This window comes from Anomaloglossus baeobatrachus, chromosome 11, assembly GCF_048569485.1.
Source record: "Anomaloglossus baeobatrachus isolate aAnoBae1 chromosome 11, aAnoBae1.hap1, whole genome shotgun sequence".
NCBI classification, from domain to species: domain Eukaryota; kingdom Metazoa; phylum Chordata; class Amphibia; order Anura; family Aromobatidae; genus Anomaloglossus; species Anomaloglossus baeobatrachus.
In genome coordinates, this window is record NC_134363.1 from 56,807,817 (window position 1) to 56,835,108 (window position 27,292).

Here is a 27,292-nt window from a genome sequence, read left to right on the forward strand (position 1 = left end):
CATGCACCTCTGTGTAAAACCATGCTGATCCGGATGGTCTATAACTGTGTGCCACTGACATATTGTTGTTTTTGCTTTGCCTTAATGGCAATATCGCTTTATCTCCCGGCGTGTGTGGAGCGCTCCAGCCTTCCGCCCACTTCCTGCGCTCTGGGGCGACGTGTCTCATCACCTCGCCATGCTCCTCCCATGTTATGACGCGTCTGACATGGGCGGACCATGGTGACGTCAGACGCCGGACCCCATGTGCGCGGCAGTGGAGCTGTGATGGAGCGCCGCTGTTACACATCACGCTGGTGAGTGGGGGTATATATACCTGGGTACTGACTACCAGCAGCACCCCTTGGAAGAAGCTTTCTGCGAAACACGTGTTGGGGTATTATCTACCCTCAGGTTAACATCTTGTATGTGTGTGTCTTTGTGGGCTCATTATCCCCTGTTAAGGTCGGTTTTTATGGCTGGCTTGGGCACCCTTTAAAGGCTTACCATTGCTGAGATGGCAGCTAAGGCCTCTTTTGGCTGGTTATAATATCTTTGCCACTAATACAGCATTGGGAATGAGCCTCTTATATATTTAGCCCTGTTGTTGAAATGTTGTGTTTTGGCACCTAGCTCATGCATTATCTCTATATGTTTTGGTTGAGGTTCCGTTCCTTCTTTTAAGGATTGTGGTACCTGGGGAATTGTCCTGGTGGTTGTACCACTTAATATACCAGTGATATATATGATATTTTTATGACCATTATAGTTATATGGTATAGGATTACAATCCTGTTGATAATATGGACATGCTTTTTCTGACTTCCCTTGATACCCATCATATGTTATGGAAACAGTAATGGGATTTCTCATTTTACAAACGTTACTTGCTTGTGTTTCAAAATCTATACATCCTAACTGACAAGTAAAGGTATGTATAGAATCAGCCTGATAGTGCCAGTATAGCACTGGCTTTAGGTTATATAGGAAAATGCTGGTGATTGGTGCGCTTTAAGCACAAGGGGAATACTGATAATCAGTAGCTGGACGAAAGGAGCGTTCTGCCGGGTCCTAAAGGGAAAGAGAGGAATCCAGCAGGAAATCTACCTAGTACAATGAATACTGACAGCAGAAACAATAGAAAGTCAGGGACATTCCGGGCAGCCAAACGCTGTGACCTTCTATTGCCAGAAACCACATGACTGTCTGTCACCCGTGACAGCAACGTTGCTTCCATTTGCATAACTGATGCAGCAGATTCCATTTATAAAGACGCCTAGGAGTGCAATGTCCCCTTCATTATTACTAGGCAAAGTTCCAGATATTGCAAACCATTCCTTCAATGTAAATAGACAAAAGAAAGATTCCAGCTCACCGCATTAGCAATTAAATCCTGCACAGATTCATACATGTGGGTCAGTTCTGATTCATACTTTAACAATGATAATCCAATTTCGTGGTCCGTTTCAATAAAAAACTTTAAACTTTATTCCATATCAAAAGTAAAAGCATCAAGTTGACTGTAGTCTTCCCAACACGTTTCAAACCAGTTCAAAATGCGTTGGGTGGTTGTAGGGAACATGGTATTTTTACCTTTGAAGTTTTTATGTGGAACGGACCATGTGCTGTTTTTTTATTCTTTTAACATAGTGGACTATTGATAACGTATTTCAAAGTATTTCATAAAAGAATATACAGTACAGACCAAAAGTTTGGACACACCTTCTCATCTCTAGAACAACTGTTAAGAGGAGACTTTGTGCAGCAGGCCTTCATGGTAAAATAGCTGCTAGGAAATCACTGCTAAGGACAGGCAACAAGCAGAAGAGACTTGTTTGGGCTAAAGAACACAAGGAATGGACATTAGACCAGTGGAAATCTGTGCTTTGGTCTGATGAGTCCAAATTTGAGATCTTTGGATCCAACCACCGTGTCTTTGTAGAAAAGGTGAACGGATGGACTCTACATGCCTGGTTCCCACCGTGAAGCATGGAGGAGGAGGTGTGATGGTGTGGGGGTGCTTTGCTGCTGACACTGTTGGGAATTTATTCCAAATTGAAGGCATACAGAACCAGCATGGCTACCACAGCATCTTGCAGCGGCGTGCTATTCCATCCGGTTTGCGTTTAGTTGGACCATCATTTATTTTTCAAAAGGACAATGACCCCAAACCCACCTCCAGGCTGTGTAAGGGCTATTTGACTAAGAAGGAGAGTGATGGGGTGCTACGCCAGATGACCTGGTCTCCACAGTCACCAGACCTGAACCCAATCGAGATGGTTTGGGGGTGAGCTGGACCGCAGAGTGAAGGCAAAAGGGAGAACAAGCGCTAAGCATCTCTGGGAACTCCTTCAAGACTGTTGGAAGACCATTTCCGGTGACTACCTCTTGAAGCTCATCAAGAGAATGCCAAGAGTGTGCAAAGCAGTAATCAAAGCAAAAGGTGGCTACTTTGAATAACCTAGAATATAAAACATATTTTCAGTTGTTTCACACTTTTTTAAGTATTTCATTCCACATGTGTTAATTCGTAGATTTGATGCCTTCAATGTGAATCTACAAGTTTTAGAGTCATGAAAATAAAGAAAACTCTTTGAATGAGGAGGTGTGTCCAAACTTTGGTCTGTACTGTATGCTATTTCTTTATGTTCGGCACATACCTTAGAAAATTTAATATTGAAATCATTGAATCAATATATCTCCTAAGTTTCCCTCTTTCTACAAAGAAAAACTAGAACTCTATAAAGATCTTAGAAAGTTAAAAAAATCCTCAATGTTCTTGATTTATCTCTCTCCTTACCGGTAGACGTATAACCACGGGGGGTTGTACATCAGTTGGTACATTCAGAGAACACCTGCTTAAAGTGGGACTTGTCAGGCATAAGTAATATTACCTGTAGGATGGATGTCAAGCTTTGAAGACTTAATTTTTCGGTTCGTCTGATATACGTTGCGATGTGAGGGCTTGGAATAAGGATTTATCCTTTAGAGCTGATATGTTTAATCTCTTCAGTGCTAGATGGGATTGCTCTGTGTTGTACGGTAGACTAGGTGGCTTACGATGAGCTGATGTAGTCAAGGGGCAAACATCTTAAAGAATCATCAAAGTTGACCCAAAAGAAAAGAGCATCTCTTATGGTAAAGTTATCTACGTAACTGATTGGCATAACTATTATATAAAGCTGAGTGTTTGTATATATGTACATGTGTGTGTGTGTGTGTGTGTGTGTGTGTGTGTGTGTGTGTGTATGTATGTCCATTAGGAATCTGCACCGTTGCATTTGCAATCATGAAATTTTACACAGACACCGCATGTGACTCAGGGAACGACATAGACTATGTTTTGAGGGGAAATTTTAACCCCGCGCTTTACAGTTATTCACCAAAAAACCTGCCCCCATTAAAGTAAAGGGAGCCGGGAGCTACAGGTCATTAATAGGAGCTGTGATTGGTTGCTATAGGCAACAAAGGACATTCTTAGTATAAGAAGCTTATGTGTGAGGTAATATGATATGGGGGAGAGACAGACAGACACAGACAGACATAGGCACAGACAGAGAGACAGACAGGGAAAGAGGCAGACAGGGAAAGAAAGAGACAGACAGGGAAAGAGACAGACAGGGAAGGAGACAGACAGGGAAAGAGACAGACGTACAAACAGAGGCAGACAGGGAAAGAGAGACAGGGAAAGGCACAGAGACAGACAGAGACAGAAAGATAAACAGAGACAGGGAAAGAGACAGACAGGGAAAGAGACAGACAGGGAAAGAGACAGATAGGGAAAGAGACAGACAGGGACAGAGACAGGGAAAGAGACAGACAGGGAAAGAGACAGAGACAGGGAAAGAGACAGATACACAGAGAGCCAGACAAAGACAGACAGGGAAAGAAACAGACAGACAGACAGACAGAGACAGACAAAGAGAGAGACAGACAAAGAGAGAGACAAAGAGATAAAGAGAGAAACAGACAGAGAAAGAGACAGACATGGAAAGAGAGGCAGACAGAGACAGACTGGGACAGAGACAGACAGACAAAGAGAGAAAGACAGAGAGAGAGACAGACAGAGAGGAAGACAGACAAAGGCTGGGAGAAAGGGACAGTGGGAGAGCGACAGTTACTATGTCGGGCAACGCTGGGTACTACAGCTAGCAGGAAAATAAAAAAGGCTTGTCACAAACCCTTGCACTTTATTGTCCACTAGAAGGTGGCCCGATTCTACGCATCGGGTATTCTAGAATTTACGTATTGTGTAGTTCATGTATGATTTTTGTTATATATAGATGTTGTTGTGTGTACTTACCAAGTGTTTGTGTAGGGCGCTGTACATGTTCTGGGTGTTGTCTGGGTGTGGCGGGGGGTGAGAGCGGTGTTGTATGTGTGTTGTGTTGCGTGTGTTGCGTTGTTTGTGGAGCGCTGTGTGTCTGTAGCGTTGTGTGTGTGTGTGTGTTGCGCGGTTTGTGTGTGTGGTGTGTTTTGGGGGGGAGGTATGTTTTGTGCAATGTGTGTGTTGTGCGGTATGTGCGTATATTTATGTATGCCGCGGTGTATGTGTGTTGGGTGTTGTGTGTGTGCAGCGTTGTCTGTGTGTGTGGGTGTCTGTGTAGGGCAGTGTTTGTGGTTCCCAGTGTGTGTGTGTGTTGTGCAGTGCGCGTGTGTGTGTGTGTGTTGGGGGGAGGTGTGCACCTCCCATCGTGCTCCATCCCCCATGCTGCGCACCCCTCATCGTGCTCCATCCCCCATGCTGCGCACTCCCCATCGTGTTCCATCCGCCATGCTGCGCACTCCCAAACGTGGTCCATCCGCCATGCTGCGCACTCCCAAACGTGCTCCATCCGCCATACTGCGCACTCCCCATCGTGCTGCATCCCCCATGCTGCGCACTCCCAAACGTGCTCCATCCGCCATGCTGCGCACTCCCCATCGTGCTCCATCCGCCATGCTGCGCACTCCCCATCGTGCTCCATCCGCCATGCTGCGCACTCCCAAACGTGCTCCATCCGCCATGCTGCGCACCCCCCATCGTGCTCCATCCGCCATGCTGCGCACTCCCAAACGTGCTCCATCCGCTATGCTGCGCACTCCCAAACGTGCTCCATCCGCCATGCTGCGCACTCCCAAACGTGCTCCATCCGCCATGCTGCGCACTCCCAAACGTGCTCCATCCGCCATGCTGCGCACTCCCAAACGTGCTCCATCCGCCATGTTGCGCACTCCCAAACGTGCTCCATCCGCCATGCTGCGCACTCCCCAACGTGCTCCATCCGCCATACTGCGCACTCCCAAACGTGCTCCATCCGCCATGCTGCGCACTCCCAAACGTGCTCCATCCGCCATGCTGCGCACTCCCAAACGTGCTCCATCCGCCATACTGCGCACTCCCAAACGTGCTCCATCCGCCATGCTGCGCACTCCCAAACGTGCTCCATCCGCCATGCTGCGCACTCCCAAACGTGCTCCATCCGCCATGCTGCGCACTCCCAAACGTGCTCCATCCGCCATGCTGCGCACTCCCAAACGTGGTCCATCCGCCATGCTGCGCACTCCCAAACGTGGTCCATCCGCCATGCTGCGTACTCCCAAACGTGCTCCATCCGCCATGCTGCGCACTCCCAAACGTGCTCCATCCGCCATGCTGCGCACTCCCAAACGTGCTCCATCCGCCATGGTGTGCACTCCCAAACGTGCTCCATCCGTCATACTACGCACTCCCAAACGTGCTCCATCCGCCATGCTGCGCACTCCCAAACGTGCTCCATCCCCCATGCTGCGCACTCCCAAACGTGGTCCATCCGCCATGCTGCGCACTCCCAAACGTGCTCCATCCCCCATGCTGTGCACCCCCCATCGTGCTCCATCCCCCATGCTGCACCAGCATCAGCCTCTCTGCCTGCAGCATCAGCCTCTCTCCTCCCAGCATCAGCCTCTCTCCTCCCAGCATCAGCCTCTCTCCTCCCAGCATCAGCCTTTTCTGTCCCTAGCATCAGCCTCTCTCCTCCCAGCCTACCCCAGCCTCAGCCTCCCTTCTCTCAGCCTCCCCCTCCCAGCCTTCCCCAGGATCAGCCTCTCTCCTCCCAGCATCAGCCTCTCTCCTCCCAGCATCAGCCTCTCTCCTCCCAGCATCAGCCTTTTCTGTCCCCAGCATCAGCCTCTCTCCTCCCAGCCTACCCCAGCCTCAGCCTCCCCCAGCATCAGCGTCTCTTCTCTCAGCCTCCTCCAGCACGCCGTGCTCCTCTGCCGACACAGATCCGATCGCATACACTCACACACCCGATCGCATACACTCACACACACCCGATCGCATACACTCACGCACACACACATTGACGATATTGCACATACGCGCTCACACTCACAACATCCGGAGATACCACATGCTTCTGGCCATGTGATCCTCCGGCTGGTCCTGGAAGCTCACTGCACAGTATCACCGCCGAGAAGCAAGCGATATCCCAGGATGTTGTGAGTGTGTGGATGCGATGTGATGTGTGTGTGAGGTGTGTGTGAGAGTGAGTGTGATCTGATATGTGTGTGTGTGTGTGTATGTTCCGCCGCTGCAGGACCTTGATGCGCTGGTAACTATGCCACCATGGTTACCAGCGCATCCCGTCCCCCGCTCGCACGGGAGCCCACACCAGCATACGGCGGCAACCCCAGCAATGCGAGGGTATGTGTTGGCTGGGCTGGCGGCGTACGCTGATGTGGGCTCCCGGGGGTACAGTACTCACCTGGGAGTCGTGGCTCCGTGTCGGTCGGTTCGGGGAATGCGTGCGGGGGGCGGGGCCAGAGCCAGCGTGCATTGCTTGAGGGGGGCGGGGCGTGGGCGAGTTGCCTGGGCGAGCGGCCAATCCGTGCGGGGGGCGGGGCCATGGCGAGCCCAGCGGCCAATCAGCTTTGTGTCACCGTAAGGACACAATTTTGGAGCAAGACAGACAGACAGACAGAATAAGGCAATTATATATATAGATTGTTCAGACACAAATGAGGCATGGAAGATGCCTAGACTTCAAAAGGGGCATGGATTTGAAAGAAATGTTCACCATCAAGTTGTTGCCATTGCTCAGTCAACGGCTAGACCTCGGGCAAACCTATATGCCGTGGCAGCACCCTAAGAGAGCTGTGCATAAACGAATACCTACAAACCTCAAAAATGTTCTAGAGAAGAGTTGGCGACTCACCAGCATATGATGACCGCCGCAACGCAGCTCCATGTGACACAGCAGACGCGGTTGCTTTTAGAGTCTTCTTCTTCCTGAGGACTGCAGCAGCAGAATCTGATTAAATACACACAGATTAAGACAAGGCTGATGGCCAGGCAAAGTCCTGCAATGCCCGCTAAGAAAAGAAGAGCCTAGAGGAGTAAAGAGAAAACAATATTTAGGATTCAGATGTTACAGTACGTTCCGGCATTCCTTTCACAGTCTGAACATAGTCCAAGAGCTTTCTCCCACATCACATATACCAATTCCCATCTAAGGCAAGGTATATATACGTATATATGTAGTGTTCAAATACTGTCTGGAAAATATATGAAACCACAGATTTAAAGGGAGTCTGTCAGCACAAAATGACTGCTCAAACTAAGCACAGGCGCTTGGTACAGCTTTCGTCTGATCGAACAGTTCCCCTCATCTTCCCACCTATCTGTTTTTCACCTATTTCTGCCCTTTTTTAGCTCTTGTAAAGTCATTATTGTCAAAGAAGGATATGTTGGCGGAGACAGATGGGAAAACAAGTTGGTGGGAAGATAGTCTGATATTTTGCCACACCAAAGGTCTACGTTGCTCTTGCGCTTGGTTTGAACAGTCATTTTATGCTAACATTTCCCCTTTAATTTAGGGCTCTTGGCGGATACCGGCAGAAGTATATGGATGAAAGTATTGATACCCTTGAAATTGTTCCAGAAAATTAAGTATTTCTCCAGAAAATTATTGAAATTACACGTGTTTTGTTTTACACTTGTTCATTTCCTTTGTGTGTTTTGGAGCAACACAAAAAAATAAAAACAGAAAAAAAAGCAAATTGAACATAATTTCACACAAAACTCCAAAAAGGGGCCGGACAAAATTGTTGCCCCCCTCAACTTAGTACTTGGTTGCACATCCTTTGGAATAAATAACTACAATCAGTCGCTTCCTATAACCGTCCACAAGCTTCTTACCCCTCTCACCTGGAATTTTGGACTCTTCTTTATAAACTGCTACAGGTCTCTCATATTTGGAAGCGTCATCTCCCAACGGCAATTTTAAGATCTCTCCACAGGTGTCAGTAGGAATTAGATCTGGACTCATTGCTGCCACTTCAGAACTCCCCAGCGCTTTGTTTCCATTCATTTCTGGAGGCTTCTTGAAATATGGTTGGGGTTATTGACCTGCTGGAAGATCCATGACCTAGGATGTAAACCCAGTTTTCTGACCCTGGGCACTGCATTGTGACCCAAAATCCTTTGGTAATCTTCAGATTTTATGTTGTCTTGCACACAGTCAAGGCACCCAGTACCAGAGGCAGAAAAACAATCCCAAAACCTCTCTGACCTCCACCATGTATGACTGTAGGTCCTGTGTTCTTTTCTTTGTAGTTCTCATTCCATTTTTGATAAACAGTAGAATGATGTGCTTTACCAAAAAGCTGTATCTTGGTCTCATCTGGATTTTGGCAAACTGCAGTCTAGTTTTCTATGCCTCTGTGTCAGCAGTGGGATCCTCCTGGGTCTCCTATCAAAGCGTTTCCTTTCATTCTAATGTCGACGGATAGTTTTCACTTACACTGATGTACCTTAAGCCTGCAGGAAAGCTCCAATTTCTTTTAAACTTGATTGGAGCTGCTTATCCACCATCCAAACTATCTTGAGTTGCAATATTTCATCAAATTTTTTCTACCATCCATGTCCAGGGAGATTAGCAACAGTGCCATGGGTTGTAAACTTCTTCATGATGTTGAGCTCCATGGACAAAGGAATATCAATATCTCTGGAGATGGACTTGTAACCTTGAGATTGTTCATATTTTTCAACAATTTTGGTAATCAAGTCCTCAGGTAGTTCTCTTCACCTCTTTCTGTTTTCCATGCTTAGTGTGGCACACACAGAAATTCAATGCAAACATTGAGACAACTTCTCCCCTTTTTATCTGCTTTTAGCTGTGATTTTCATATTGCCCACACCGTTATTTGCCACAAGTGAGTTTGAACGAGCAGCGCATGCTTGAAACAAACTTATTTACCCACAATTTTTTGAAAACTGGAAATAATTTTGTGTGACCAACAATTTTGTGCGACCTATTTTGGGTTTTTGGGTGAAAATATGTCCAATTTGCTTTTTTTCTCTCATTTTTTGTGTTGTTTCAATACACACAAAGGAAATAAGTGTGTATGCAACAAAACATATGTAATAGCAATCATTTTCTGGGCGAAGTAGTTCCTTTTCTGGAGCAATTTCAAAGGTGCAGATATTTTTGGCCATGACTGTGTGTATATATATATATATATATATATATATATATATATATATATATATATATAAAACACACACACACGCAAATATATACTGTACATACTGTATATATTAGGAGGTTTTTTTTAATATAATTATTCACAATTTTTGACCACTAGAGAAGTCAAGGAGGCAGAAAACTGAGATTTTGACAGTGTGATATATACAATGTGATTAAAAAATTTTTTTTCTTAGAAACATAGCAGCTTTGTAGATTAAAGCATCTGAACATCCAGGAAGTTCCGAGTTATCGACTCCAATTACATGAATAAGTTGTCAGCGTCAAGGTTATACTGCCTGTCATCTGAGACACTTCCTGGCGGAGATTTAAAGTGGTTAGTCAGCTGAATCCTCTATATACTGCTGATATTAAGGAACCATATATGCAATGATCTACGACTGCAATCATTCACAACAAGTATGCAACCAAATTAATTTTAAAGTATGTGGTTAATTTTGGGGGGAGTCCTCCTACTTAGGCTTAATAGACTATCCCTTGCTTTGGAGGACTGAATAGCATGTACTGTGCAATGCTGCGCTGTGTAATGCTTCATTTGTCCTGTTGGTGGAGCTGTAGAAGAATTGAACACTTGCTATGGTTTCTCTTCTGATCATTGGGTGTTGCAGACATGGAAAATGCTGTAAAAAGCTTATCATTGGGAATCTTCTAATAAAAAAAGGATTATCATTATTGGATAACCCTTTGTACTATAAAATTAATATAAATTGTCCAAACTTCACAAACCATAACACATTACTTATAACCAAGCAGATATCATGTTCTGATAGATTCCACATCCAATGTAAAAAGCAACAATCTTATGGTGATAAAGAAAAAGGCTATAAGAAAGATTCACAGAGTATTAAAGGGGTTGTCCAGTGAAAATAAGTTATCACCTCTCCGTAGGCTAAGGGTATGTGCGCACGTTGCGTGTTATCATGCAGTTACGCTGCGTTCTGCACTGCAGCGTAAATGCATGCGTCCTGCGTCCCCAGCACAATCTATGAAGATTGTGCAAATTCCATCCGCACGTTGCGTTTTAGAACGCAGCGATTTGCATGATGCCAAAATGCTGCTCTCTAAAAAGCAACATGTCACTTCTTTTGTGCATTCTAGATGCTTTCTCCACTCTGTCTATGGGAGAGGATGCATCCAGAACGCATGAATTCTGCAGTCAGCAAACTTTCAGAACGTAGCTTCTAAAAAGCAGTGACTTAAATGCTGCGGTGCAGAACGCACACACGTGCGCACATAGCCTAAGAGATAACATATTGATTGGTGGCAGCTTGACCTCTTGGATGATCACAGGATGGGGAATTTTTATTACTGACTAGCTGTAGTACCCGGCATTACCCGGGATAGTAACTAAGTGTCTCTCTCCCATTCTCCCTCTGTCTGTTTCCCTTTCTGTCCCTCTGTCTACCTCTCTCTCGCTCTGTCTCTGTCTGTCTCTTCTGTCTGTCTCTCGCTCTCTGTCTCTGTCTGTCTCTTGTTCTCTCTCTCTGTCTCTCTCTGTCTGTGTCTGTTTCTCTGTCTCTCTCCCTGTCTCTGTCTGTCTCTCTCTCTGTCTTTCTCTCTGTCTCTCGGTCTGTGTCTGTTTCTCTATGTCTCTGTCTGTTTCTCTCTCTGTCTGTCTCTCTCCCTGTCTCTGTCTGTCTCTCTCCCTGTCTCTGTCTGTCTCTCTCTCTCTGTCTCTCTCTGTTTCTCTCTGTTTCTCTCTGTCTCTGCTCTCTCTGTCTGTCTCTTGCTCTCTGTCTCTCGTTCTCTCTCTCTGTCTCTGTCTGTCTCTCTGTCTGTGTCTGTTTCTCTGTCTCTCTCCCTGACTCTGTCTGTCTGTCTCTCTCTCTGTCTTTCTCTCTGTCTCTCGGTCTGTGTCTGTTTCTCTATGTCTCTGTCTGTCTCTCTCTCTGTCTGTCTCTCTCCCTGTCTCTGTCTGTCTCTCTCCCTGTCTTTGTCTCTCTGTCTCTCTCTGTCTCTCTCTGTCTGTGTCTGTTTCTCTCTGTCTCTGCTGTCTCTCTCTGTCTGTCTCTCTCTCTGTCTCTCTCTGTGTCTGTTTCTCTCTGTCTCTGCTGTCTTTTTCTGTCTGTATCTCTCCCTGTCTCTGTCTGTCTCTCTCCCTGTCTCTGTCTCTCTCTCTGTCTGTCTCTCGCTCTCTGTCTGTCTCTCTGTCTCTGTCTGTCTCTCTATCTCACTCTGTCTCTCATTCTCTCTGTCTCTCTGTCTGTCTCTCTGTCTATCTCTTTGTCTCTCTTTCTTTTTCTCTGTCTCTGTTTCTCTCTGTCTGTTTCTGTCTTTGTGTCTGTCTGTCTCGTTCTCTATCCATTTCTCTCTGTGTATTTCTCTGACTCTCTGTTTCTCTTTCTCTGTCTGTCTCCCTCTCTATCCATTTCTCTCTGTCTCTGTATCTATCTTTGTGTTTCTGTCTTTCTCTGTCTGTGTACCTCTCTCTCTCTGTCTCACTCTGTCTGTCTCACTGTCTGTCTCTCTCTATCCGTCTCTCTAGCCTTCCCTTTAACCGTCGCTCTAGTCGTCTCTCCATCCATCTTACTATGTCTTTGTCTGTCTGTATCTCTGTCTGTCTCTCTGGCTGTTTCCCTCTGTCTCTCTCCCTATCTGTCTGTCTCTCTGATTCTCTCACTGTCTGTCCGTCTGTCTGTCTGTCTGTCTATCTCTATCCGTCTCTCTACTGAAATAATATTACCTCACACATAAGCTTCTTATACTAAGAGGTACTTTGCACACTACGACATCGCAAGCCGATGCTGCGATGCCGTGCGCGATAGTCCCCGCCCCCATCGCAGCTGCGATATCATTGTGATAGCTGCCGGTGCGAATATTATCGCTACGGCAGCTTCACATGCACTCACCTGCCGTGCGACGTCGCCGGCGACCCGCCTCCTTATTAAGGGGACGGGTCGTGCGGCGTCACTGCGACGTCACACGGCAGGCGGCCAATAGGAACGGAGGGGCAGAGATGAGCGGGATGTAAACATCCCGCCCACCTCTTTCCTTCCGCATAGCCGACGGGAGCCGCGGTGAAGCAGGTAGGAGATGTTCCTCGCTCCTGCGACTTCACACACAGCGATGTGTGCTGCCGCTGGAACGAAACACAACATTGGACTGTCGCATCAGCGTAATTATGGAATTCACCGACGCTACACCGATGATACGATTACGACGATTTTGCGTTCGTTAATCGTATCATCTAGGATTTACACACTACGATGTCGAGAGCGACGCAGGAAGTGTGTCACTTTCGACATGACCTCACCGACATCGCACCTGCGATGTTGTAGTGTGCAGAGTATCCCTAAGAATGTCCTTTGTTCCTAAAGCAACCAATCACAGCTCCTATTAATGAGCTGTAGCTCCCAGCTCCATTGACTTTAATGTAAGCAGGTTTTTTGGCGAATAACTGTAAAACACAGGGTTAAATTTTCCCCTCAAACCATAGTCTGTGACGTTCCCTGAGTCAAATGAGGCGTCTGTGCAAAATTTCGTAATTGTAAATGCGACGGTGAGAATTCCTTTAACGGACATACACACACATACATACACATACAATGCAGCATACAGCAATCCCAAATGGAATGAATAGCTTTGCAGTCAAGTATGCGTAATGCTGCTGTCATGGGGTGTGATGGGATGAACAATGAATGGGGTTCCTAAACTGGCCCTCAGGCTAGGGGGATCCTGATCCCAGAGATATGCTTGATGGTGATGATGCCTTCCTAGCCCTGCTCCTGTACAGCCCTTATCTAATACATCAACCAAGGGGAGGGCCAGGACAGGAGTGGTTGAACTCACATATATCGACAAACAGGGGAAACCGAAAGTCGTTCACTAAGCATGCTCACACAGAGGTATTAGACAAACAGTAATAAGGAGGAAGACAAGAGCACGGAGGAAACAAGACAATAAGAGAACTCAACAACAACTCCAGCAAAGTAATACAATCACCAGCAGGACTGGGATACAACAACATACGGACTGTTGTAGCAAAAGCTATAGTCGGCATGGGAAGACAGATTCTTCCATCTTAAAAAGGCACGAAGTAGCTTTGATAAGTCTACGAACATATGTGATCCAAGAGGTAACCAAGCAACTAGAAATTAACTCCTGCCAGCCTGATCACAAATTTTCACATAACTGGTCGACGCCCGGGCCTGGCTTTGTACCTCAACAGCACCAAAGGAGGCATAGTGTGGAGTGTTAGAGTCTATCGTGTGATGACGCCATGACACCCTGCTAGTTATCAGATAAACCCTGTGTGACAGCCGCTTCATTTTAAAGGGGATAAAAGTGCCCTATTCTGTAAATTAGTGTGGGTCCCAATGTTCAGGCACCCACCAATCAACCTAGGTGTTACTGTCGCGGGCGGCGGGGCGCTGCACTCACCACGCTCAGGTCCGGCACTGCTGCTGCTGCTCGGTGGCTCGAGCGGTGGGCCGGATCCGGCGACTCGAGCGGCGCTCCTCGCCCGTGAGTGAAAGGGGATAGCTTTGTTTGGGGATTTGGTCCGTGACGCCACCCACGGGTTGTGGTGAGGTTGTGCACCACCGCTGCTATTAACGGGGATCCCGGGAGCGATGGCAGGGAGCAGCTGGGATGTTTCTCCCCCTCCGTGGGTAGGGGGTTTGTGGTCCCGGGGCCCGGTGAGGTGACTGGGAGGCAGGGTTGGCAAGGTGCAGGGTCGCTTAGACTGCGCGGTGCCGGACGGCACAGTAGTACTCACTCAGCTACAAAGATATGCAAAGTCTCTGGTAAAACAAACGGCTGGATGGACGGGTCCCGCAGCCGGCTGCTGTGGTTTCTCCTGGACGGTTGGTGGTGGCTGCCTTTCCCTGCACCTCTTGTGTATGTTTGGTCCCGATGGCTTCCCACCGGTAACCCGCTCCCCAGCGTGTATATGCGCCGGAGGAGCCCTTTTGCCCGCAGGCTCTGGCCCTGGGAACTCTAGCTGGGGCGGTAGCTGTATTTCCCTTCTGCTGGTTGGACGGTTGCCTTCAATCGGGTTAGGCTGTTAGGAAACCCCTGGGGTTTCGGTCACTGACAGATTTGACCTATTTAACGGCGACTTCAAGCCTGGTCGGGGTCCGCAGGCCCTGCCGGTTTGTGCTGGCTTCACTTCGCTCCCCGGTTCGTTATCAGCGGGCCACTGCCCGTCCCCGGTCCTACGGTTCCGCGTTGACCTGCCTCTTCTGCAGACGGCCACCACCGTCTGCCAACCTTGCTCTTGGTGCCCGGGCCACGTACCCGGACACAGTCAGTTTGCTCCTCTACTACCACTTTACTCTTCACTCTTCCACTTCCCTAACTGATCTGTCTTTCTCTTCACGCCTCCAGGACTGTGAACTCCTCAGTGGGTGGGGCCAACCGCCTGGCTCCACCCCACCTGGTGTGGACATCAGCCCCTGGAGGGAGGCAACAACGATTTTGTGTCTGGCTGATGTGCCTATCTCGGGGTGGGGGTGTCGTGTTGTAGTACCTGAATCCATCCACTGAGCAAGACTTCAATCAACCATAAGTAGCTGTCCATCATACAAAGTCGGCCCCTTCATATGAAATGACAACGTTCAACAATTGGCCTTGAGGAGCTGTTGGGTTGCCCATTTAGTCAGTGTTTTGCTCCAGTTGGTAACTAGCATTGTGTATACTACTCAAGGGGAGCAGATGGATCTGAGATGATGGCGCCATATGTCTCTGAGTATTTGTGCAATTAATGAGCATAATCTTTCATCAAATTTTGAAAAACAGGATTTTCATGAAAAGTAAGCAAATATTTTAGCCGAAAATAAGGGGAAACAGATTGAATCAGCTGGAGATTTCACATATTGTCGAGAAATAGTGTTAAACAGAAATTTGACAATCAAATCTTGAGCTTAATTGTAGATAAGTTCTTGAGATAAAATGCATTTTTATTGAAATATCCAGAATACTTCACAAGTTCTTGAGAAAAAAGGACAGATATTTGTAGGGTTTCCCACCAAAGAGGACATATATGGTGTATATCGTACTTCAAACACACTACACCTGCTGCAGACTATGTGGCCGATATTCCCCAATAATTTATACAGGTAGAGAAGTGGTATCCTGGGACATTGTTGGCAAGCAGGGGCATAGCCATAAGAGGGTTAGAGACAGCAGTTGCACCCTGGCCCTTGTGTCAGAAAGGGTCAAAATGGCAAAATAGGTCACTTAATACATTTTTACATTGCGGCCCAGGAGTAGAGATGAGCGAATCTGTTCGGTTGGCATTCGTCAATTTCAGATTCGGTACGAGCCTTGGCAGGTTTATTAGAGGTCGGCTTACCGAACACTTTGCTCAAAAGTTGGCAATGTTCGGTAAGTGTTTGTTTGCCGAAAACCCACTCCCGGCCCCATCACAGCCATGTCAAGTATTGGCATGGCTGTGAATGGCCAAGGAAATCACTGTAAAAAAAAAGCAAGCAAAAGGGTTAAAGCGCAACATACTTACCGAGTCTCTCCGCAGCTGTAACTGCTGCCGCAGCTGTGGTTCAGGGGCCACTGACTACACCTCATCCATATTCACTGCTTTCCCACCCACCTGCATCTCTGATTGGCTGTATTCAGACTCCGCCTCCAGACAGCGTCTGTAATTGGTTGGAAGCAAAGCAAGAAGGCCTGCGGAGACACCATCACATGTTTCTCAACGCTGGCAGGAATTGGTGATTGTAATTGGTTAGAAACACAGATCCTGTCTGCGGGTTTATCGTGTTCTAAAATAAATAACTAAAATGGCGTAGGGTCCCCCTATCTATTGATACCAGCACAGCTAAAGCCCATGGCTCTGTGATTCGCGGGGAAAGCAGTGAGTATGGATGAGGGTTAATCAGTGGCCCCGGAAGTACAGTCACGGGAGCAGTTACAGCCGCGCCGGAGACTCGGTAAGAATGTCTTGTACCGCCCCGGGGCTCGGCCGGCTGCAGAGCCACTCGGGTCCGTGCTCATTGGTGGGTGGCTCAAGCTCTTCCCGGACCCGGGGGTCACGTCGCTCTGAAGGGGAGTTGGCGCTACGATTTCGGTGGGGAAGGTAACAGCCGAGGCCATGGAGTTTAAGGGTGTAAGTTCGTGACGCCACCCAGGGGTTGTGGTGAATGTGGACACCATCGCTGCCGTTAACTAGGCTCCCGGGGACGGTGTTATGCAGCCTGGTGTTGACCCCTCCGTGGGCAGGGGGTGATGGCCCTGGGGCCCGGTGGTTATGAGGTGCGGTCAAGATGGTGTGGTGCGGTGCGCGGCCCAAGGCCACTGTTGTACTCACTATGACAGATACACCGGAGTCTTTGGTAAACCAAAAAGGATGGTGGTCGGTGCCCGCAGCCGGCTGCGCTTTGCCCCTTTCTCAGGTTGGTGGTTCCCGCCTTTCTCCTGCACCCCTGTGGTAGAACTTGACTGCCTATTCTTCAGCAACAGTAGTCCGCTCCCTGGCTTGATGTGTGTTGGGGAACCCATTTGCCCACAGGCGCTGGCCCGTGGAATCTCTCTGCCTGTGCGGTGGCTTTCTATCCCCCTCGGTGGGCTGTTGCCGTCTTTCGGGTCTTGGGACGGGAAAGAACCTAAGGTTCAGACCTCAATCAGTGAATTCGACGTGGTCCAGTGGCTTCTGGACCTTGTTCTGTGTCTGAGTACCCCTCCTGGTGCTCCGGTTTCCAGTTGGCTTCCCGTACCACTAACCTGTCCCGGTCCCTTACGGTTACACCAGCAATCTTCCCGACTCCTGCAGGCGGCAACCACCGTCTGCCTCCTGGTCACAGGGTATCTGGGCTCCTATCCAGATCCCTGACAGACGTTGACACTGTGCTACTACTCTCCTCCACTCCCTAACTCATCTGCCTGTGTTTTTCCCGCCTCAGGTTATTCGAACTTCTCGGAGGGCGTGGCCAACTGCCTGGCTCTGCCCCCTGGTGTGAACGTCAAGACCTGAGAGGGGTGACTCAGGGTTTTAGGTTGGCTGGTTACACCTTTTTAGGGGCTGCTGTTTGTGCAGGGGGTCTACCTGTGACTACCTGGCTAGTCCAGGGCGTCACAGTCTTGCTTTATTTTCTTTTTTTACAGACCCCTACACCATTTTACAATACATAATTTTGGCCTCCCATTGAATTCAATGGGCTCGGTATGTTCGCCACACTGTTCGGCAAACACTGGGAGGCTTTGTATAGATCGCAAACTGAACTTTGAAAGGTTCTCTCATCTCTACCCAGGAGCTTTAAGCTATGCTTCTACTGGGTAGTGTGTTGTAGGGACTAAAGCACAATCAGTATTATAAAACCCAGTCCCCAAAACTGAAATAAAACCTCTTTTTGATCCACAAAAGTACTCCCCTTTTTGCACAGCCGCCAACAGTTTGAATTCGCCATGGCTGTCCGAAATCTTAGGAAACCACACAGGTAAATTTAGGCTTGCCTCAGTCTTTTAAAGGAAGTGGATTTTGTAATCATCTTTCAAAAGAAAAAGGTTTAACTCGCATTTGGGCATTTATGGGGTGGTGCTATGGGGCGGGACTTAAAGGAGGTTTCCCATTTACAAAGTTCATTATAATTAATTAATCTTGTAATAATAATAAGTTCCACAATTGGGTTTGTTTAAAAAAATGTTCCTGTGCTGAGATAATCTTATATATGTGTCCCTGCTGTGTACTGTGTAATGGCCGTGTCTGACTTTACATACCCCATCTCCTGGGCCAGGGAGGACACAAAAGAGAATATACAGACATTATATCACAGGAACGTAAATAATTCTTTCTTTGAGATAAAACATTTAAAAAAAAATAGCCAGGGAAATGTTTTACCTCACAAAAAGAATCATCTATGATCCCATAGCGGAAAGGCTGTCAATCAAAAATTAGGACCGCCCATGGAACTCCTAAGCATAGGTAGAGTAGGGACTAAAATAAATATAATATAAGTTATACTGAATCTTTCTTACAAAGCTGTATATCAATCTGTTTGGTTCCTTTTGCACTATAACAAGCTACACACAGATCAGACACCATGTCCTACCTCATTTCCTTTAATATAAATCTAATCTATTTTTTTTGCTACTGGCGACTTTATCAAACTAGAGATTAATGAAACATTTTTGTCAAGTCTAAAGTCCACCACACACTTTAGATAGATGTCAACCAAATGATGGTTACACCAATCGCTTGGCCGGCAGCTATTTTGCCGACTCTCCCATAGCAGAGTAAGCGCTCCTGTGTTCTCTATGAGGAAGCAGAGGGTGTCGGTTTAACTTTTAGAGGACAAAAGGATTGGCAGTCTAGCACAGACATACGGGATCCTTATCTTTCCCGACAATCATCAGTCAGGAGGCCCCCCATACACATTAGGCTGTCAGCCAAACCTTTCGATATTGGCTAGTCCAATCAGCATAGTCTAATGTGTATGGAGGGGCTTTAGACTCTTTTCTTAAAGCACTACTGCACCATTTTAAGATTTTTTCAGCGCTGGAGTAGTGCTTCTAATCTAAGGTCCCTGCACTCACCTTCCGGCGTTTTCATCTTTTTTTGGCGTTACTTTGGTCCCTCAGCGCCATCTTGTACTCAATGCCACAAGCGCTCAATGCAAGTCTATGATTGCCAGATCAAGGCCACAATGAGGTCAGAATGAAGCCAGAACAAAGCCAAACAAGGTCAGAATGAGGCCATAACGGGACTGAAATGAGGTCAGAATTAGGCCAGATCATGGCCAGAATGATGTCAGAATGAGGCCAAATATTGGCCAGAATGAAGTCAGAGCATGTCCAGAAAGAGGTTAGAATGAGGCCAGAATAAGACCATAACGATGCCAAAATGAGATCAGAATGAGGTCAGATCATGGCCAGAACAAAGCCCGAAATAGGCCTGAACAAGGCCAGAATGATGTCTGAACAAGGCCAGAACGAGGTCAGAAAGAGGCCAAAATGAGGTCAGAATGAGGACAAAATGAGGTCAGAAGGAGGTGAGATAGTGGCCAGAATGAGGTCAGAATGAGGCCAGAATGAGGTCAGATTGTGGCCAGAAGGAGGCCAGAAAAACGACATGACGAGGTTAGAATGAGGCCAGAATAAGGCATAACGAAGCCTAAATGAGGCCAGATCGAGGCCAGAATGACACCAGAAAGAGGCCAAAACAAGGTCAGAATGAGGCCAGAATAAGGCCATAATGATGCCAAAACGAGGCCAGAATGAGACCTGAACAAGTCCTGAATGAGCTCAGAACAAGGCCAGAAAGAGGCCAGAACAAGGCTAAAATGAGGCCAGAACAAGGCCAGAATCAGACCAGAACGAGACTAGAATAAGGCCAGAACAAAGCCAGAACGATGATAGAACGATGCCAGAACAAGGCCAGAAAGAGGCCAGAATGAAGCTAAAATGGGGCCAGAAAGAGGCCAGAACAAGGCCAGAAAGAAGCTCAAATGTGGCCAGAACAGAGCCAGAATGAGGCTCTCACAGACGTATATTGATTTGTGACTTGCATTGCGCTCCATGAACAACTAGAGCAGCCGGCAGAAAGAAATTGCTGGAGACCGACCGGAGCAACAGTGGAAAAAGATGAAGACAGTGGCAGGTGAGTACAAGACCAGGGGCAGGGGGCTTAGACTAGAAGCACCACTCCAGTGGGGAAATTTAGAAGTACTGGTTCTTTAAGACACTTGTCAAATGTAGAGCATGTCTGAGTGCTGTGTTCCATATTTCCATATCGGAGTGATTTGATAGCTCATATCTCCGCCTGTTGATTTCAGGGGAATGGTTCTGAGAACATTTTTGTATGACTCAGAATTAGCAGATTATTTAATGCTTGGAGAAGTCAATATGAGTAGACGGTGAGGTCACCCTCTAAATAACCCAAAATAGTGATCATAATTGTGAATGTAAATAAGGAATGTATCCGACAGCCACGGCATATATAATTGCAGTCTGAGGTTGTGTATCAAAGCCGTCTGCTGCAAAACTAGGTCAGCACTGTGTTGTGGAAGCCATAAGACAAGCACTGCACCCAAAGGCTCTTTTTATTTAGCCAAGAGATGTTTCTGCTAATTATACTACATGCTCCATTTTATAGAAGACACGGCGGCACATCATCAACTGGAAATGGAATAATGTCTACTTAAAGGGGTTATCTCATGAAGACCAGGAAAAAGAAAAGGCGAAAATCCAGAAGTCCACGGTAAAACAGGTATTTATTAAAAAAACTTTAAAATTCATAACAGAAAAGAGAATAAAATGTAATGAATCAGAGTAGATGATGCGTTTCGATAAGATCCTTAATCATATCTCATGAAGGCAAACTTTGCATGTGCCCTGTTAACGTGATCGTCCCAACGGTGACTCCCAAACAGATTGACAAATACAAGCGGAAATAAATAAATCTATGTGTCATGCAGTGTGTAACAACAGGATAGGAACCCCTAGGCTGGACCTCAGACTTGAGACCCTGGGCTGTTCTTTATCTCAGAGGTAGGCTAGATGGTAGCCAGGTCCGAGCCCCCAGCGTGACCCTAACTCCTGTCCGGACCCTGATCTTACTCCCCCTCTCACGCAACCTTGGGGCAGGCTGGAAAACACAATGACAAAACCCTACAAAGCGGCATGGACAAGGGAGAACAGAAACTTGTACACACAGGAGAGACAATATGTGTACAGGGGAATAAAGAAAAAGGGAAGAAAGTAACCAATAAGGGAACGTCCACACCACTCAATATCGCAACACAGATCAACATTAACAGGATAACCACCAAGACCGGGATTGTTGAAGCTATCATCAGCACATACTAGAAGAAAGCCGGGCTTTAAATAGGGAGGAGACAGCTGCATGTGGCAATTAGCAACCTGTGCTTTAAGACTTGCTCATAAGTAAGCAGGAATTAATTCCTGCAGAGCTAAAGACCAGTGAACCTGAATCGGCCGATGCCCGGCTCTGGCTGAACAATCCAGAAACCTCAGGTTCCTTGTCAGACTCTGTGGTGTGAACAGAGTCCGACAACACCGTATTCACAGGTGTGTGCAGAACCCAACATCGCATGACACTATGTTGTAGAATTTGAAACTTTCCATCAAGTTCACAAACGTTTGATACCAGGTCATATCAAATTCAGCTAGGTGTTGAAACACTAATTTGTCAGGCACTTTACAATATATTGTTAAATGTGTCTGTTATATGACTAACTCTTAATGTTTTCCCATGGGGGATGGTTTCATACTTCATATTCAATATTAGACAAAAGGCAGTTGTTATAAAACAAAAGTCCTGGAAACTCTTTCCAACATTTCTGCTTCAGTGCATGCTGTGATAATTCTCTAACTATGCGATGGGGGTCACTCACTTTCTTTTCAAGGTAGCAACAGATGAAGACTTTTAATTTAAAAGTCCAAAACACTTTATTCACAACAAATATACTACACTGTTGCAAGTGCAACCAGCCTTCCATAGGGTTCAAACAAAAACACATTTTTCAAGTCCGTTTTTCTTGCGGTACGCCCGCTAAGGTCCGGATACATTTCTCCACTATCCTAGTGGAGCTATGTCTGACTCCACTCACTGACCCTGGTCAGATGAAGTGAACTCTCACTTCTCTCTGAGGGTTCCTTCAAGAGGCGTCAAACCTCTATACACAGTCCCGGTCAGGACTCGCAAACCCTCTCTTCACACAGAGGATTCTTCCCAGAGGCTTCACACACACACAGACATAAGACACACTTCCGGGTGGAGGTATGTGGATAGCTAGACCCACCTATCTCTCCAGCTATCCGCAAACCTGGCCCTTGAACTCCTTAACAAATCTTGTGTTGCTACAGGTACCAAAGTAGATATTCCAGGTTTACATCCCAAAGGAGAACCACCTCTCGGATACATACCGGCCATTTACAATGTAGCCAGTTGCCATCTTACAATATGTACATGTGACGCCCTGGACTATCCAGGTCATCCCAGGTAGTCACACACACAACATCACACCCCTTCCAGCTACGTAACAGAAGTCAAACACAAAAACCTTGTCACCACCCTCCAGGTTTGATGTCCACACCAGGGGGGTGGAGCCAGGCGGTTGGCTCCACCCATCGAGGAGTTCGGAGTTCACAGGCCTGGAGGCGGGAAAACAGCGAGTTGTAGTCTGGCTCTGGAAGAGTCAAGTTCAAGGGAGTTGAGGGAGGTTGTGTCCAGAAGCAGACCTGTGCGCAGGCATGCCAAAGACTACTCTGGTGGCTGGGTTAGATCCCAGTCACCATTGGCAAGGAGGCAGACGGTAGTGGCCGCCTGTAGGAGACCGGGAATACGACCGGTGGAACCGTAAGGGACCGAGGCAGGGTAGTGGCCCGCAGGAACTGAACCGGGGAGCCAACTGGATACCGGAGCACCAGGCAGGGTACTCAGACCCTGAACTAGGCTATAAGCCACCACCATAGTCAAATCAACTGATTGCGGTCTGGACCTCGGGGGTTCATTCCCACCTAAGTCCCGATTGAAGGCAACAGCCCAACCATTCCAGATAAGTGCCACCGCCAAAGGCAAGAGATCCAAAGGGCCACCGTCTGCGGGCAAACGGGCTCCTACGACACATATACGCCGGGGAGCGGACTACCGTTGCACAGGCACAGGAGTCAAGATTCACACACAGGTGCAGGAGAAAGGTGGACACTACCAACCTAACAGGAAAAGCTGCAGCCAGCTGCGGGCCCCGTTCATCACTCCGTTTGGTTTACCAGCGACTCCAGTGTCTTGTATCAGAGTGAGTACACCAGTGCCATCAGGCACCGCACCGCAACACCGCGCCCTGCACCCTGGCCCCCACAACCGGGCCCCGGGACCAACATCCCCTACCCACAGAGGGGTCAACACCTAGCTGCGCCACTACACCGCTCCCGGGAGTCCCCGTACCTTCACCGCAGCGGTGGTGTCCACGATCACCACAACCCGTGAGTGGCGTCACGAACTATCATTCCAAAACCAAATACCCACATCCCCCGCATGTAGCGCCAACCACCCCTTGCAGAGTGACGTGACCCCCGGGTCTGTGAGAGGCTCGAGCCACCACCCGCAGTACACGAGCACGGATCCGAGCGGCTCGGCGGCCGCAGCCGAGGCCGCGGGGCGGTACACACATTCCTCAGGAAACAATAATTCTGGAGCATCTTTTATAGGAATGCTACACTGTTTTGGTGCTCTATTATTCTTTTTCGAAATATATTGAAAACCAAGAGCACAACCATTCCTTCACTAACTGGACAGTGTCAGAGTGTGCAGGGTTATAATCAACTATTATTATTATTATTATTATTATTATTCCTATTATTATTAGTAGTAATCATATACATAGTTTCAAACACTATTGGAACTTCTGGGAGGCTTGCAAAAAAAAGGGAATACCTCCTGGAATCCCAAAAGAATAGGCAAATCCACTGATCCTTGCTCTAAACACACCCAGTGATCACGGCTCCTGGTAGGTTTCCTGTAAGTGATACAGAGAAGCTTATTCTTCATATGGAGCCCCTAGAATTCAGAGGTATATTCAGGAGGTTGAATCAGTAATGACGAAAACGGGTGGCCTTAAAAAAAAATATATTTTCAACAGTGGGAAAAGGGAAACACACCACAAAATCGTCTCCATACTACTTAACATTGATGACAAGTATGTTTTCGTAGCAATGGAAAATAAGGCATTGATTATAAGCCTCAACAATTTTTCTTCAAAATACATTCTTTAAAAGAAAAAAACATTCAAAAGAAGTAAAAAAAAGTAAAGAAATAGATCACAAATTTGTGAAGGTTTACAAACAGGAAATTATACGATAAATAAATAGCAATAAGCCAATAAAATCCTATATCTATATCCTATATCCCCTTGACAATGCATAAAGCGAAACGCTCATCACAAAGGTAATCCATTAAAAGCACAGTTAAATAACAGCAAAATAATTGAGCATATAACATCCAAACAACACAAAGGACAATTTGGCAAATTTCATGGGGTTAAACTGGATGTTACTCAACTACAAGATTGCTGTCTTTTCTGTGACAATCATTTCGCTTTATGCTTTGTCAAGGGGATATAGGATTTTATTGACTAGTTATTTATTTATTTTAATATTCCATATGAGTATACCTCTATATTGCTGTCCATAAAATTACTTTGATTTTTCAATAACTTTTAATGGTTTTTAGACGCTTGTAATAGAATTTGTATTTTAATATATTAAAGTATTGCACATTATATGTATTTGTCTCATTTTATTTATACACAAACAATATACTATAAGATAGGATAGAATACCCTAAATGTACATCGGTTTTGACTTATTACTCCTCAAAATAGGTATCCAATTTGGGGGTCTGAGATCTTACAAGAAAGGAGAGATTTCCAGTTTTTAAAACTTTCTTCAAACTTTATTTCAAAACTTTAAAATTCCAGATCCACAGTGAGATCAAAGCAACGTGTTTCGAACATATGCAGGCATTTTTTTTCAAAAGGTTTCGACAAAGAATGCCTGCATGGGTTCGAAATGCGTTGATATTATCTCACTATGGATCTGCCATTTTAAATGTTTTGGAATAAAGTTTGGAGAACGTTTTAGGAGTTGGAAGTCTTTCCTTTTTTTATTTAGCCACGGTTTTCTTCCCTACTCCATGCACAGCCAATTGTTACAGGTGAGCTGGTTTTCATCTCTTTCTGCGATCCATCACTGTAGTAATTGGCGGGCGTTCTACTGGCCAGACCCTTAGTGATCTAACACGTATCCCCTATCCAAAGAAAAGGGATGGGTGTTTTTATCTGGAATAGGTTTTGCTATGTTGGAGTTATCTTGCAGTAACAATCAACTTGGAGAGATGGACTAGTGTAGCAAGGTATGTAATGACGGGGCAGGTGACCCTTGGTTGGCCTTCAGACTTGAGACCTTGCGCTGTCCCTTATCTCAGAGGTAAGATTGAAGGTAGCCAGGTCCGAGCCCCCAGCGTGACCCTAACTCCTGTCCAAGCCCTCATCTTACTCCCCCTCTCCCACACCCTTGGCGTGAGCTGGAAAACACAAAGACAAAACCCCACAAAATGACAGGTACAAGGGAGAATGGAAACTCGTATACACTGCACTCAAGCACAAAGGAGAGACTATATGTGTATTGGGGGAACAACGAAGGGGAATGCTCACATCACTCAGAAGCACAACATGGATCACCATAAATAGGAAAATCACCAAGACCAGGATCGCTGAAGCTAAAGCTGAAGCTATCATCAGCACATACTGGAAGAAAGCCATGCTTAGGCAGGAAAAAGCTGTACGAGGCAGTTAGCAACCTGAGCTCTTATACGGGCATCACACGGTACGATATATCGGGCGATATGTCGTCGGTGTCACATCATTAGTGACGCACATCCGGCATCGTCAGACATATCGTACCGTGTGACACCTCCGAACGACTGTGAACGAGCAAAAATACTCACCTTATCGTTGCTCGTTGACAAGTCGTTCATTTTCAAAAAGTCATTCCTCCTTCTGTGCTCCGGTTGTTCGTCATTCCCCTGGCAGCACACATCGCTACGTGTGACACCATGGGAACGACGAACACAGCTTACCTGTGTCCCGCCGGCAATGCGGAAGGAAGGAGGTGGGCAGGATGTTTACGTCCCGCTCATCTCCGCCCCTCCACTTCTATTGGCCGGCCGCTGTGTGTCGTGGCTGTGACGCCGAACGTCCCTCCCCCTTCAGGAAGAGGATGTTCGCCGCCCACAGCGAGGTCGTCCGACAGGTAAGTACGTGTGACGGGGGAAAACGACTTTGTGCGCCACGGGCAACAAATTGCTCGTGACGCACAAACTAGGGGGGCGGGTGCAATCGCTTATGCGATCGCACGATTTATCGTCCCGTGTGACGCCCGCATTAGGTTCCGCTCACCCGTCTGCATGAATTAACTCCTGCAGGGCTGAAGACCAGTAAACCTGAACCAGCCAACACCCGGCTCAGGCTGAACAATCCAGAAGCCTCCGGTTGCTTGTCAGACTCTGTGGTGTGAATAGAATCTGACGATGCCGTGCCACCAAGTGCGTGCAGAGCCAAACATGGCATGACAACTACATACATAATGAATGGTGTAACTCCTGGAAATAGGATTTGTATCATTTCAGTAAATGCTTTTTATTGCATAATTGTTATTATGAGACATATTGGTAGCAGTAGTGATAGATAATATCAATAGTTGTACAGCAATAATAAAAAACGTTTTTTTAGCAAATCTGCTGTAGGAGTTTTATATGACAGGTGTATGACTGTAATAAATGAGAGATGGAATGCAGAATCATGTTGTATATACAACATTTCCATATTGACGTCTCCAAATGCAGATAAATTCAGAATATGGCAATCCATCTGTTTCTGAGACCGCCAAGCTGTTAGTTGATTTCTCCCCGCAGCATAGAAAGTCTTATTAGGGTAAATGCCAGTCATCAATAAGTGCCATAATGCCAGCCATAAAGGAGAACTGTCTCTCGGCTGTTTAATAGGTAGGTTTCTAATGCAGCATGAGACTACCAACATTTGGATAAATACTGAACATCAAAACCTGGAAAAAATGTATGGCCATACTATTATTTATGTTGAGTTTTTGAAGCTGAAACTTTCCAACAATCAAAAGAAGTTCAAAAACTCACAATGAGTTTTTCAAGGCATTTTTAGTGACAAAATTGGGAAGAAACTTCCCAAAACACCTCTAAAAGGCACTTTACACGCAGCAACATCGCTAGTGATGTCGCTCGTGAAAGCACCCGCTCCCGTCGGTTGTGCGTCACGGGCAAATCGCTGCCTATCACTAGTACCCATCACACATACTTA

General features: G+C 46.7%; 1 protein-coding gene across 2 annotated transcripts in view; it reads right to left on the bottom strand.

The window, feature by feature from the left end:
• Positions 1 to 27,292, bottom strand: part of TTYH1 (tweety family member 1) — a 234,771-nt gene that overhangs the window by 127,571 nt on the left and 79,908 nt on the right. For both annotated transcript variants that reach the window (XM_075328743.1, XM_075328745.1), the window contains exon 2: positions 7,158 to 7,330. In XM_075328743.1, the coding sequence (XP_075184858.1) occupies positions 7,158 to 7,330 (173 nt within the window). The remainder of the gene's footprint in view (positions 1 to 7,157; positions 7,331 to 27,292) is intronic.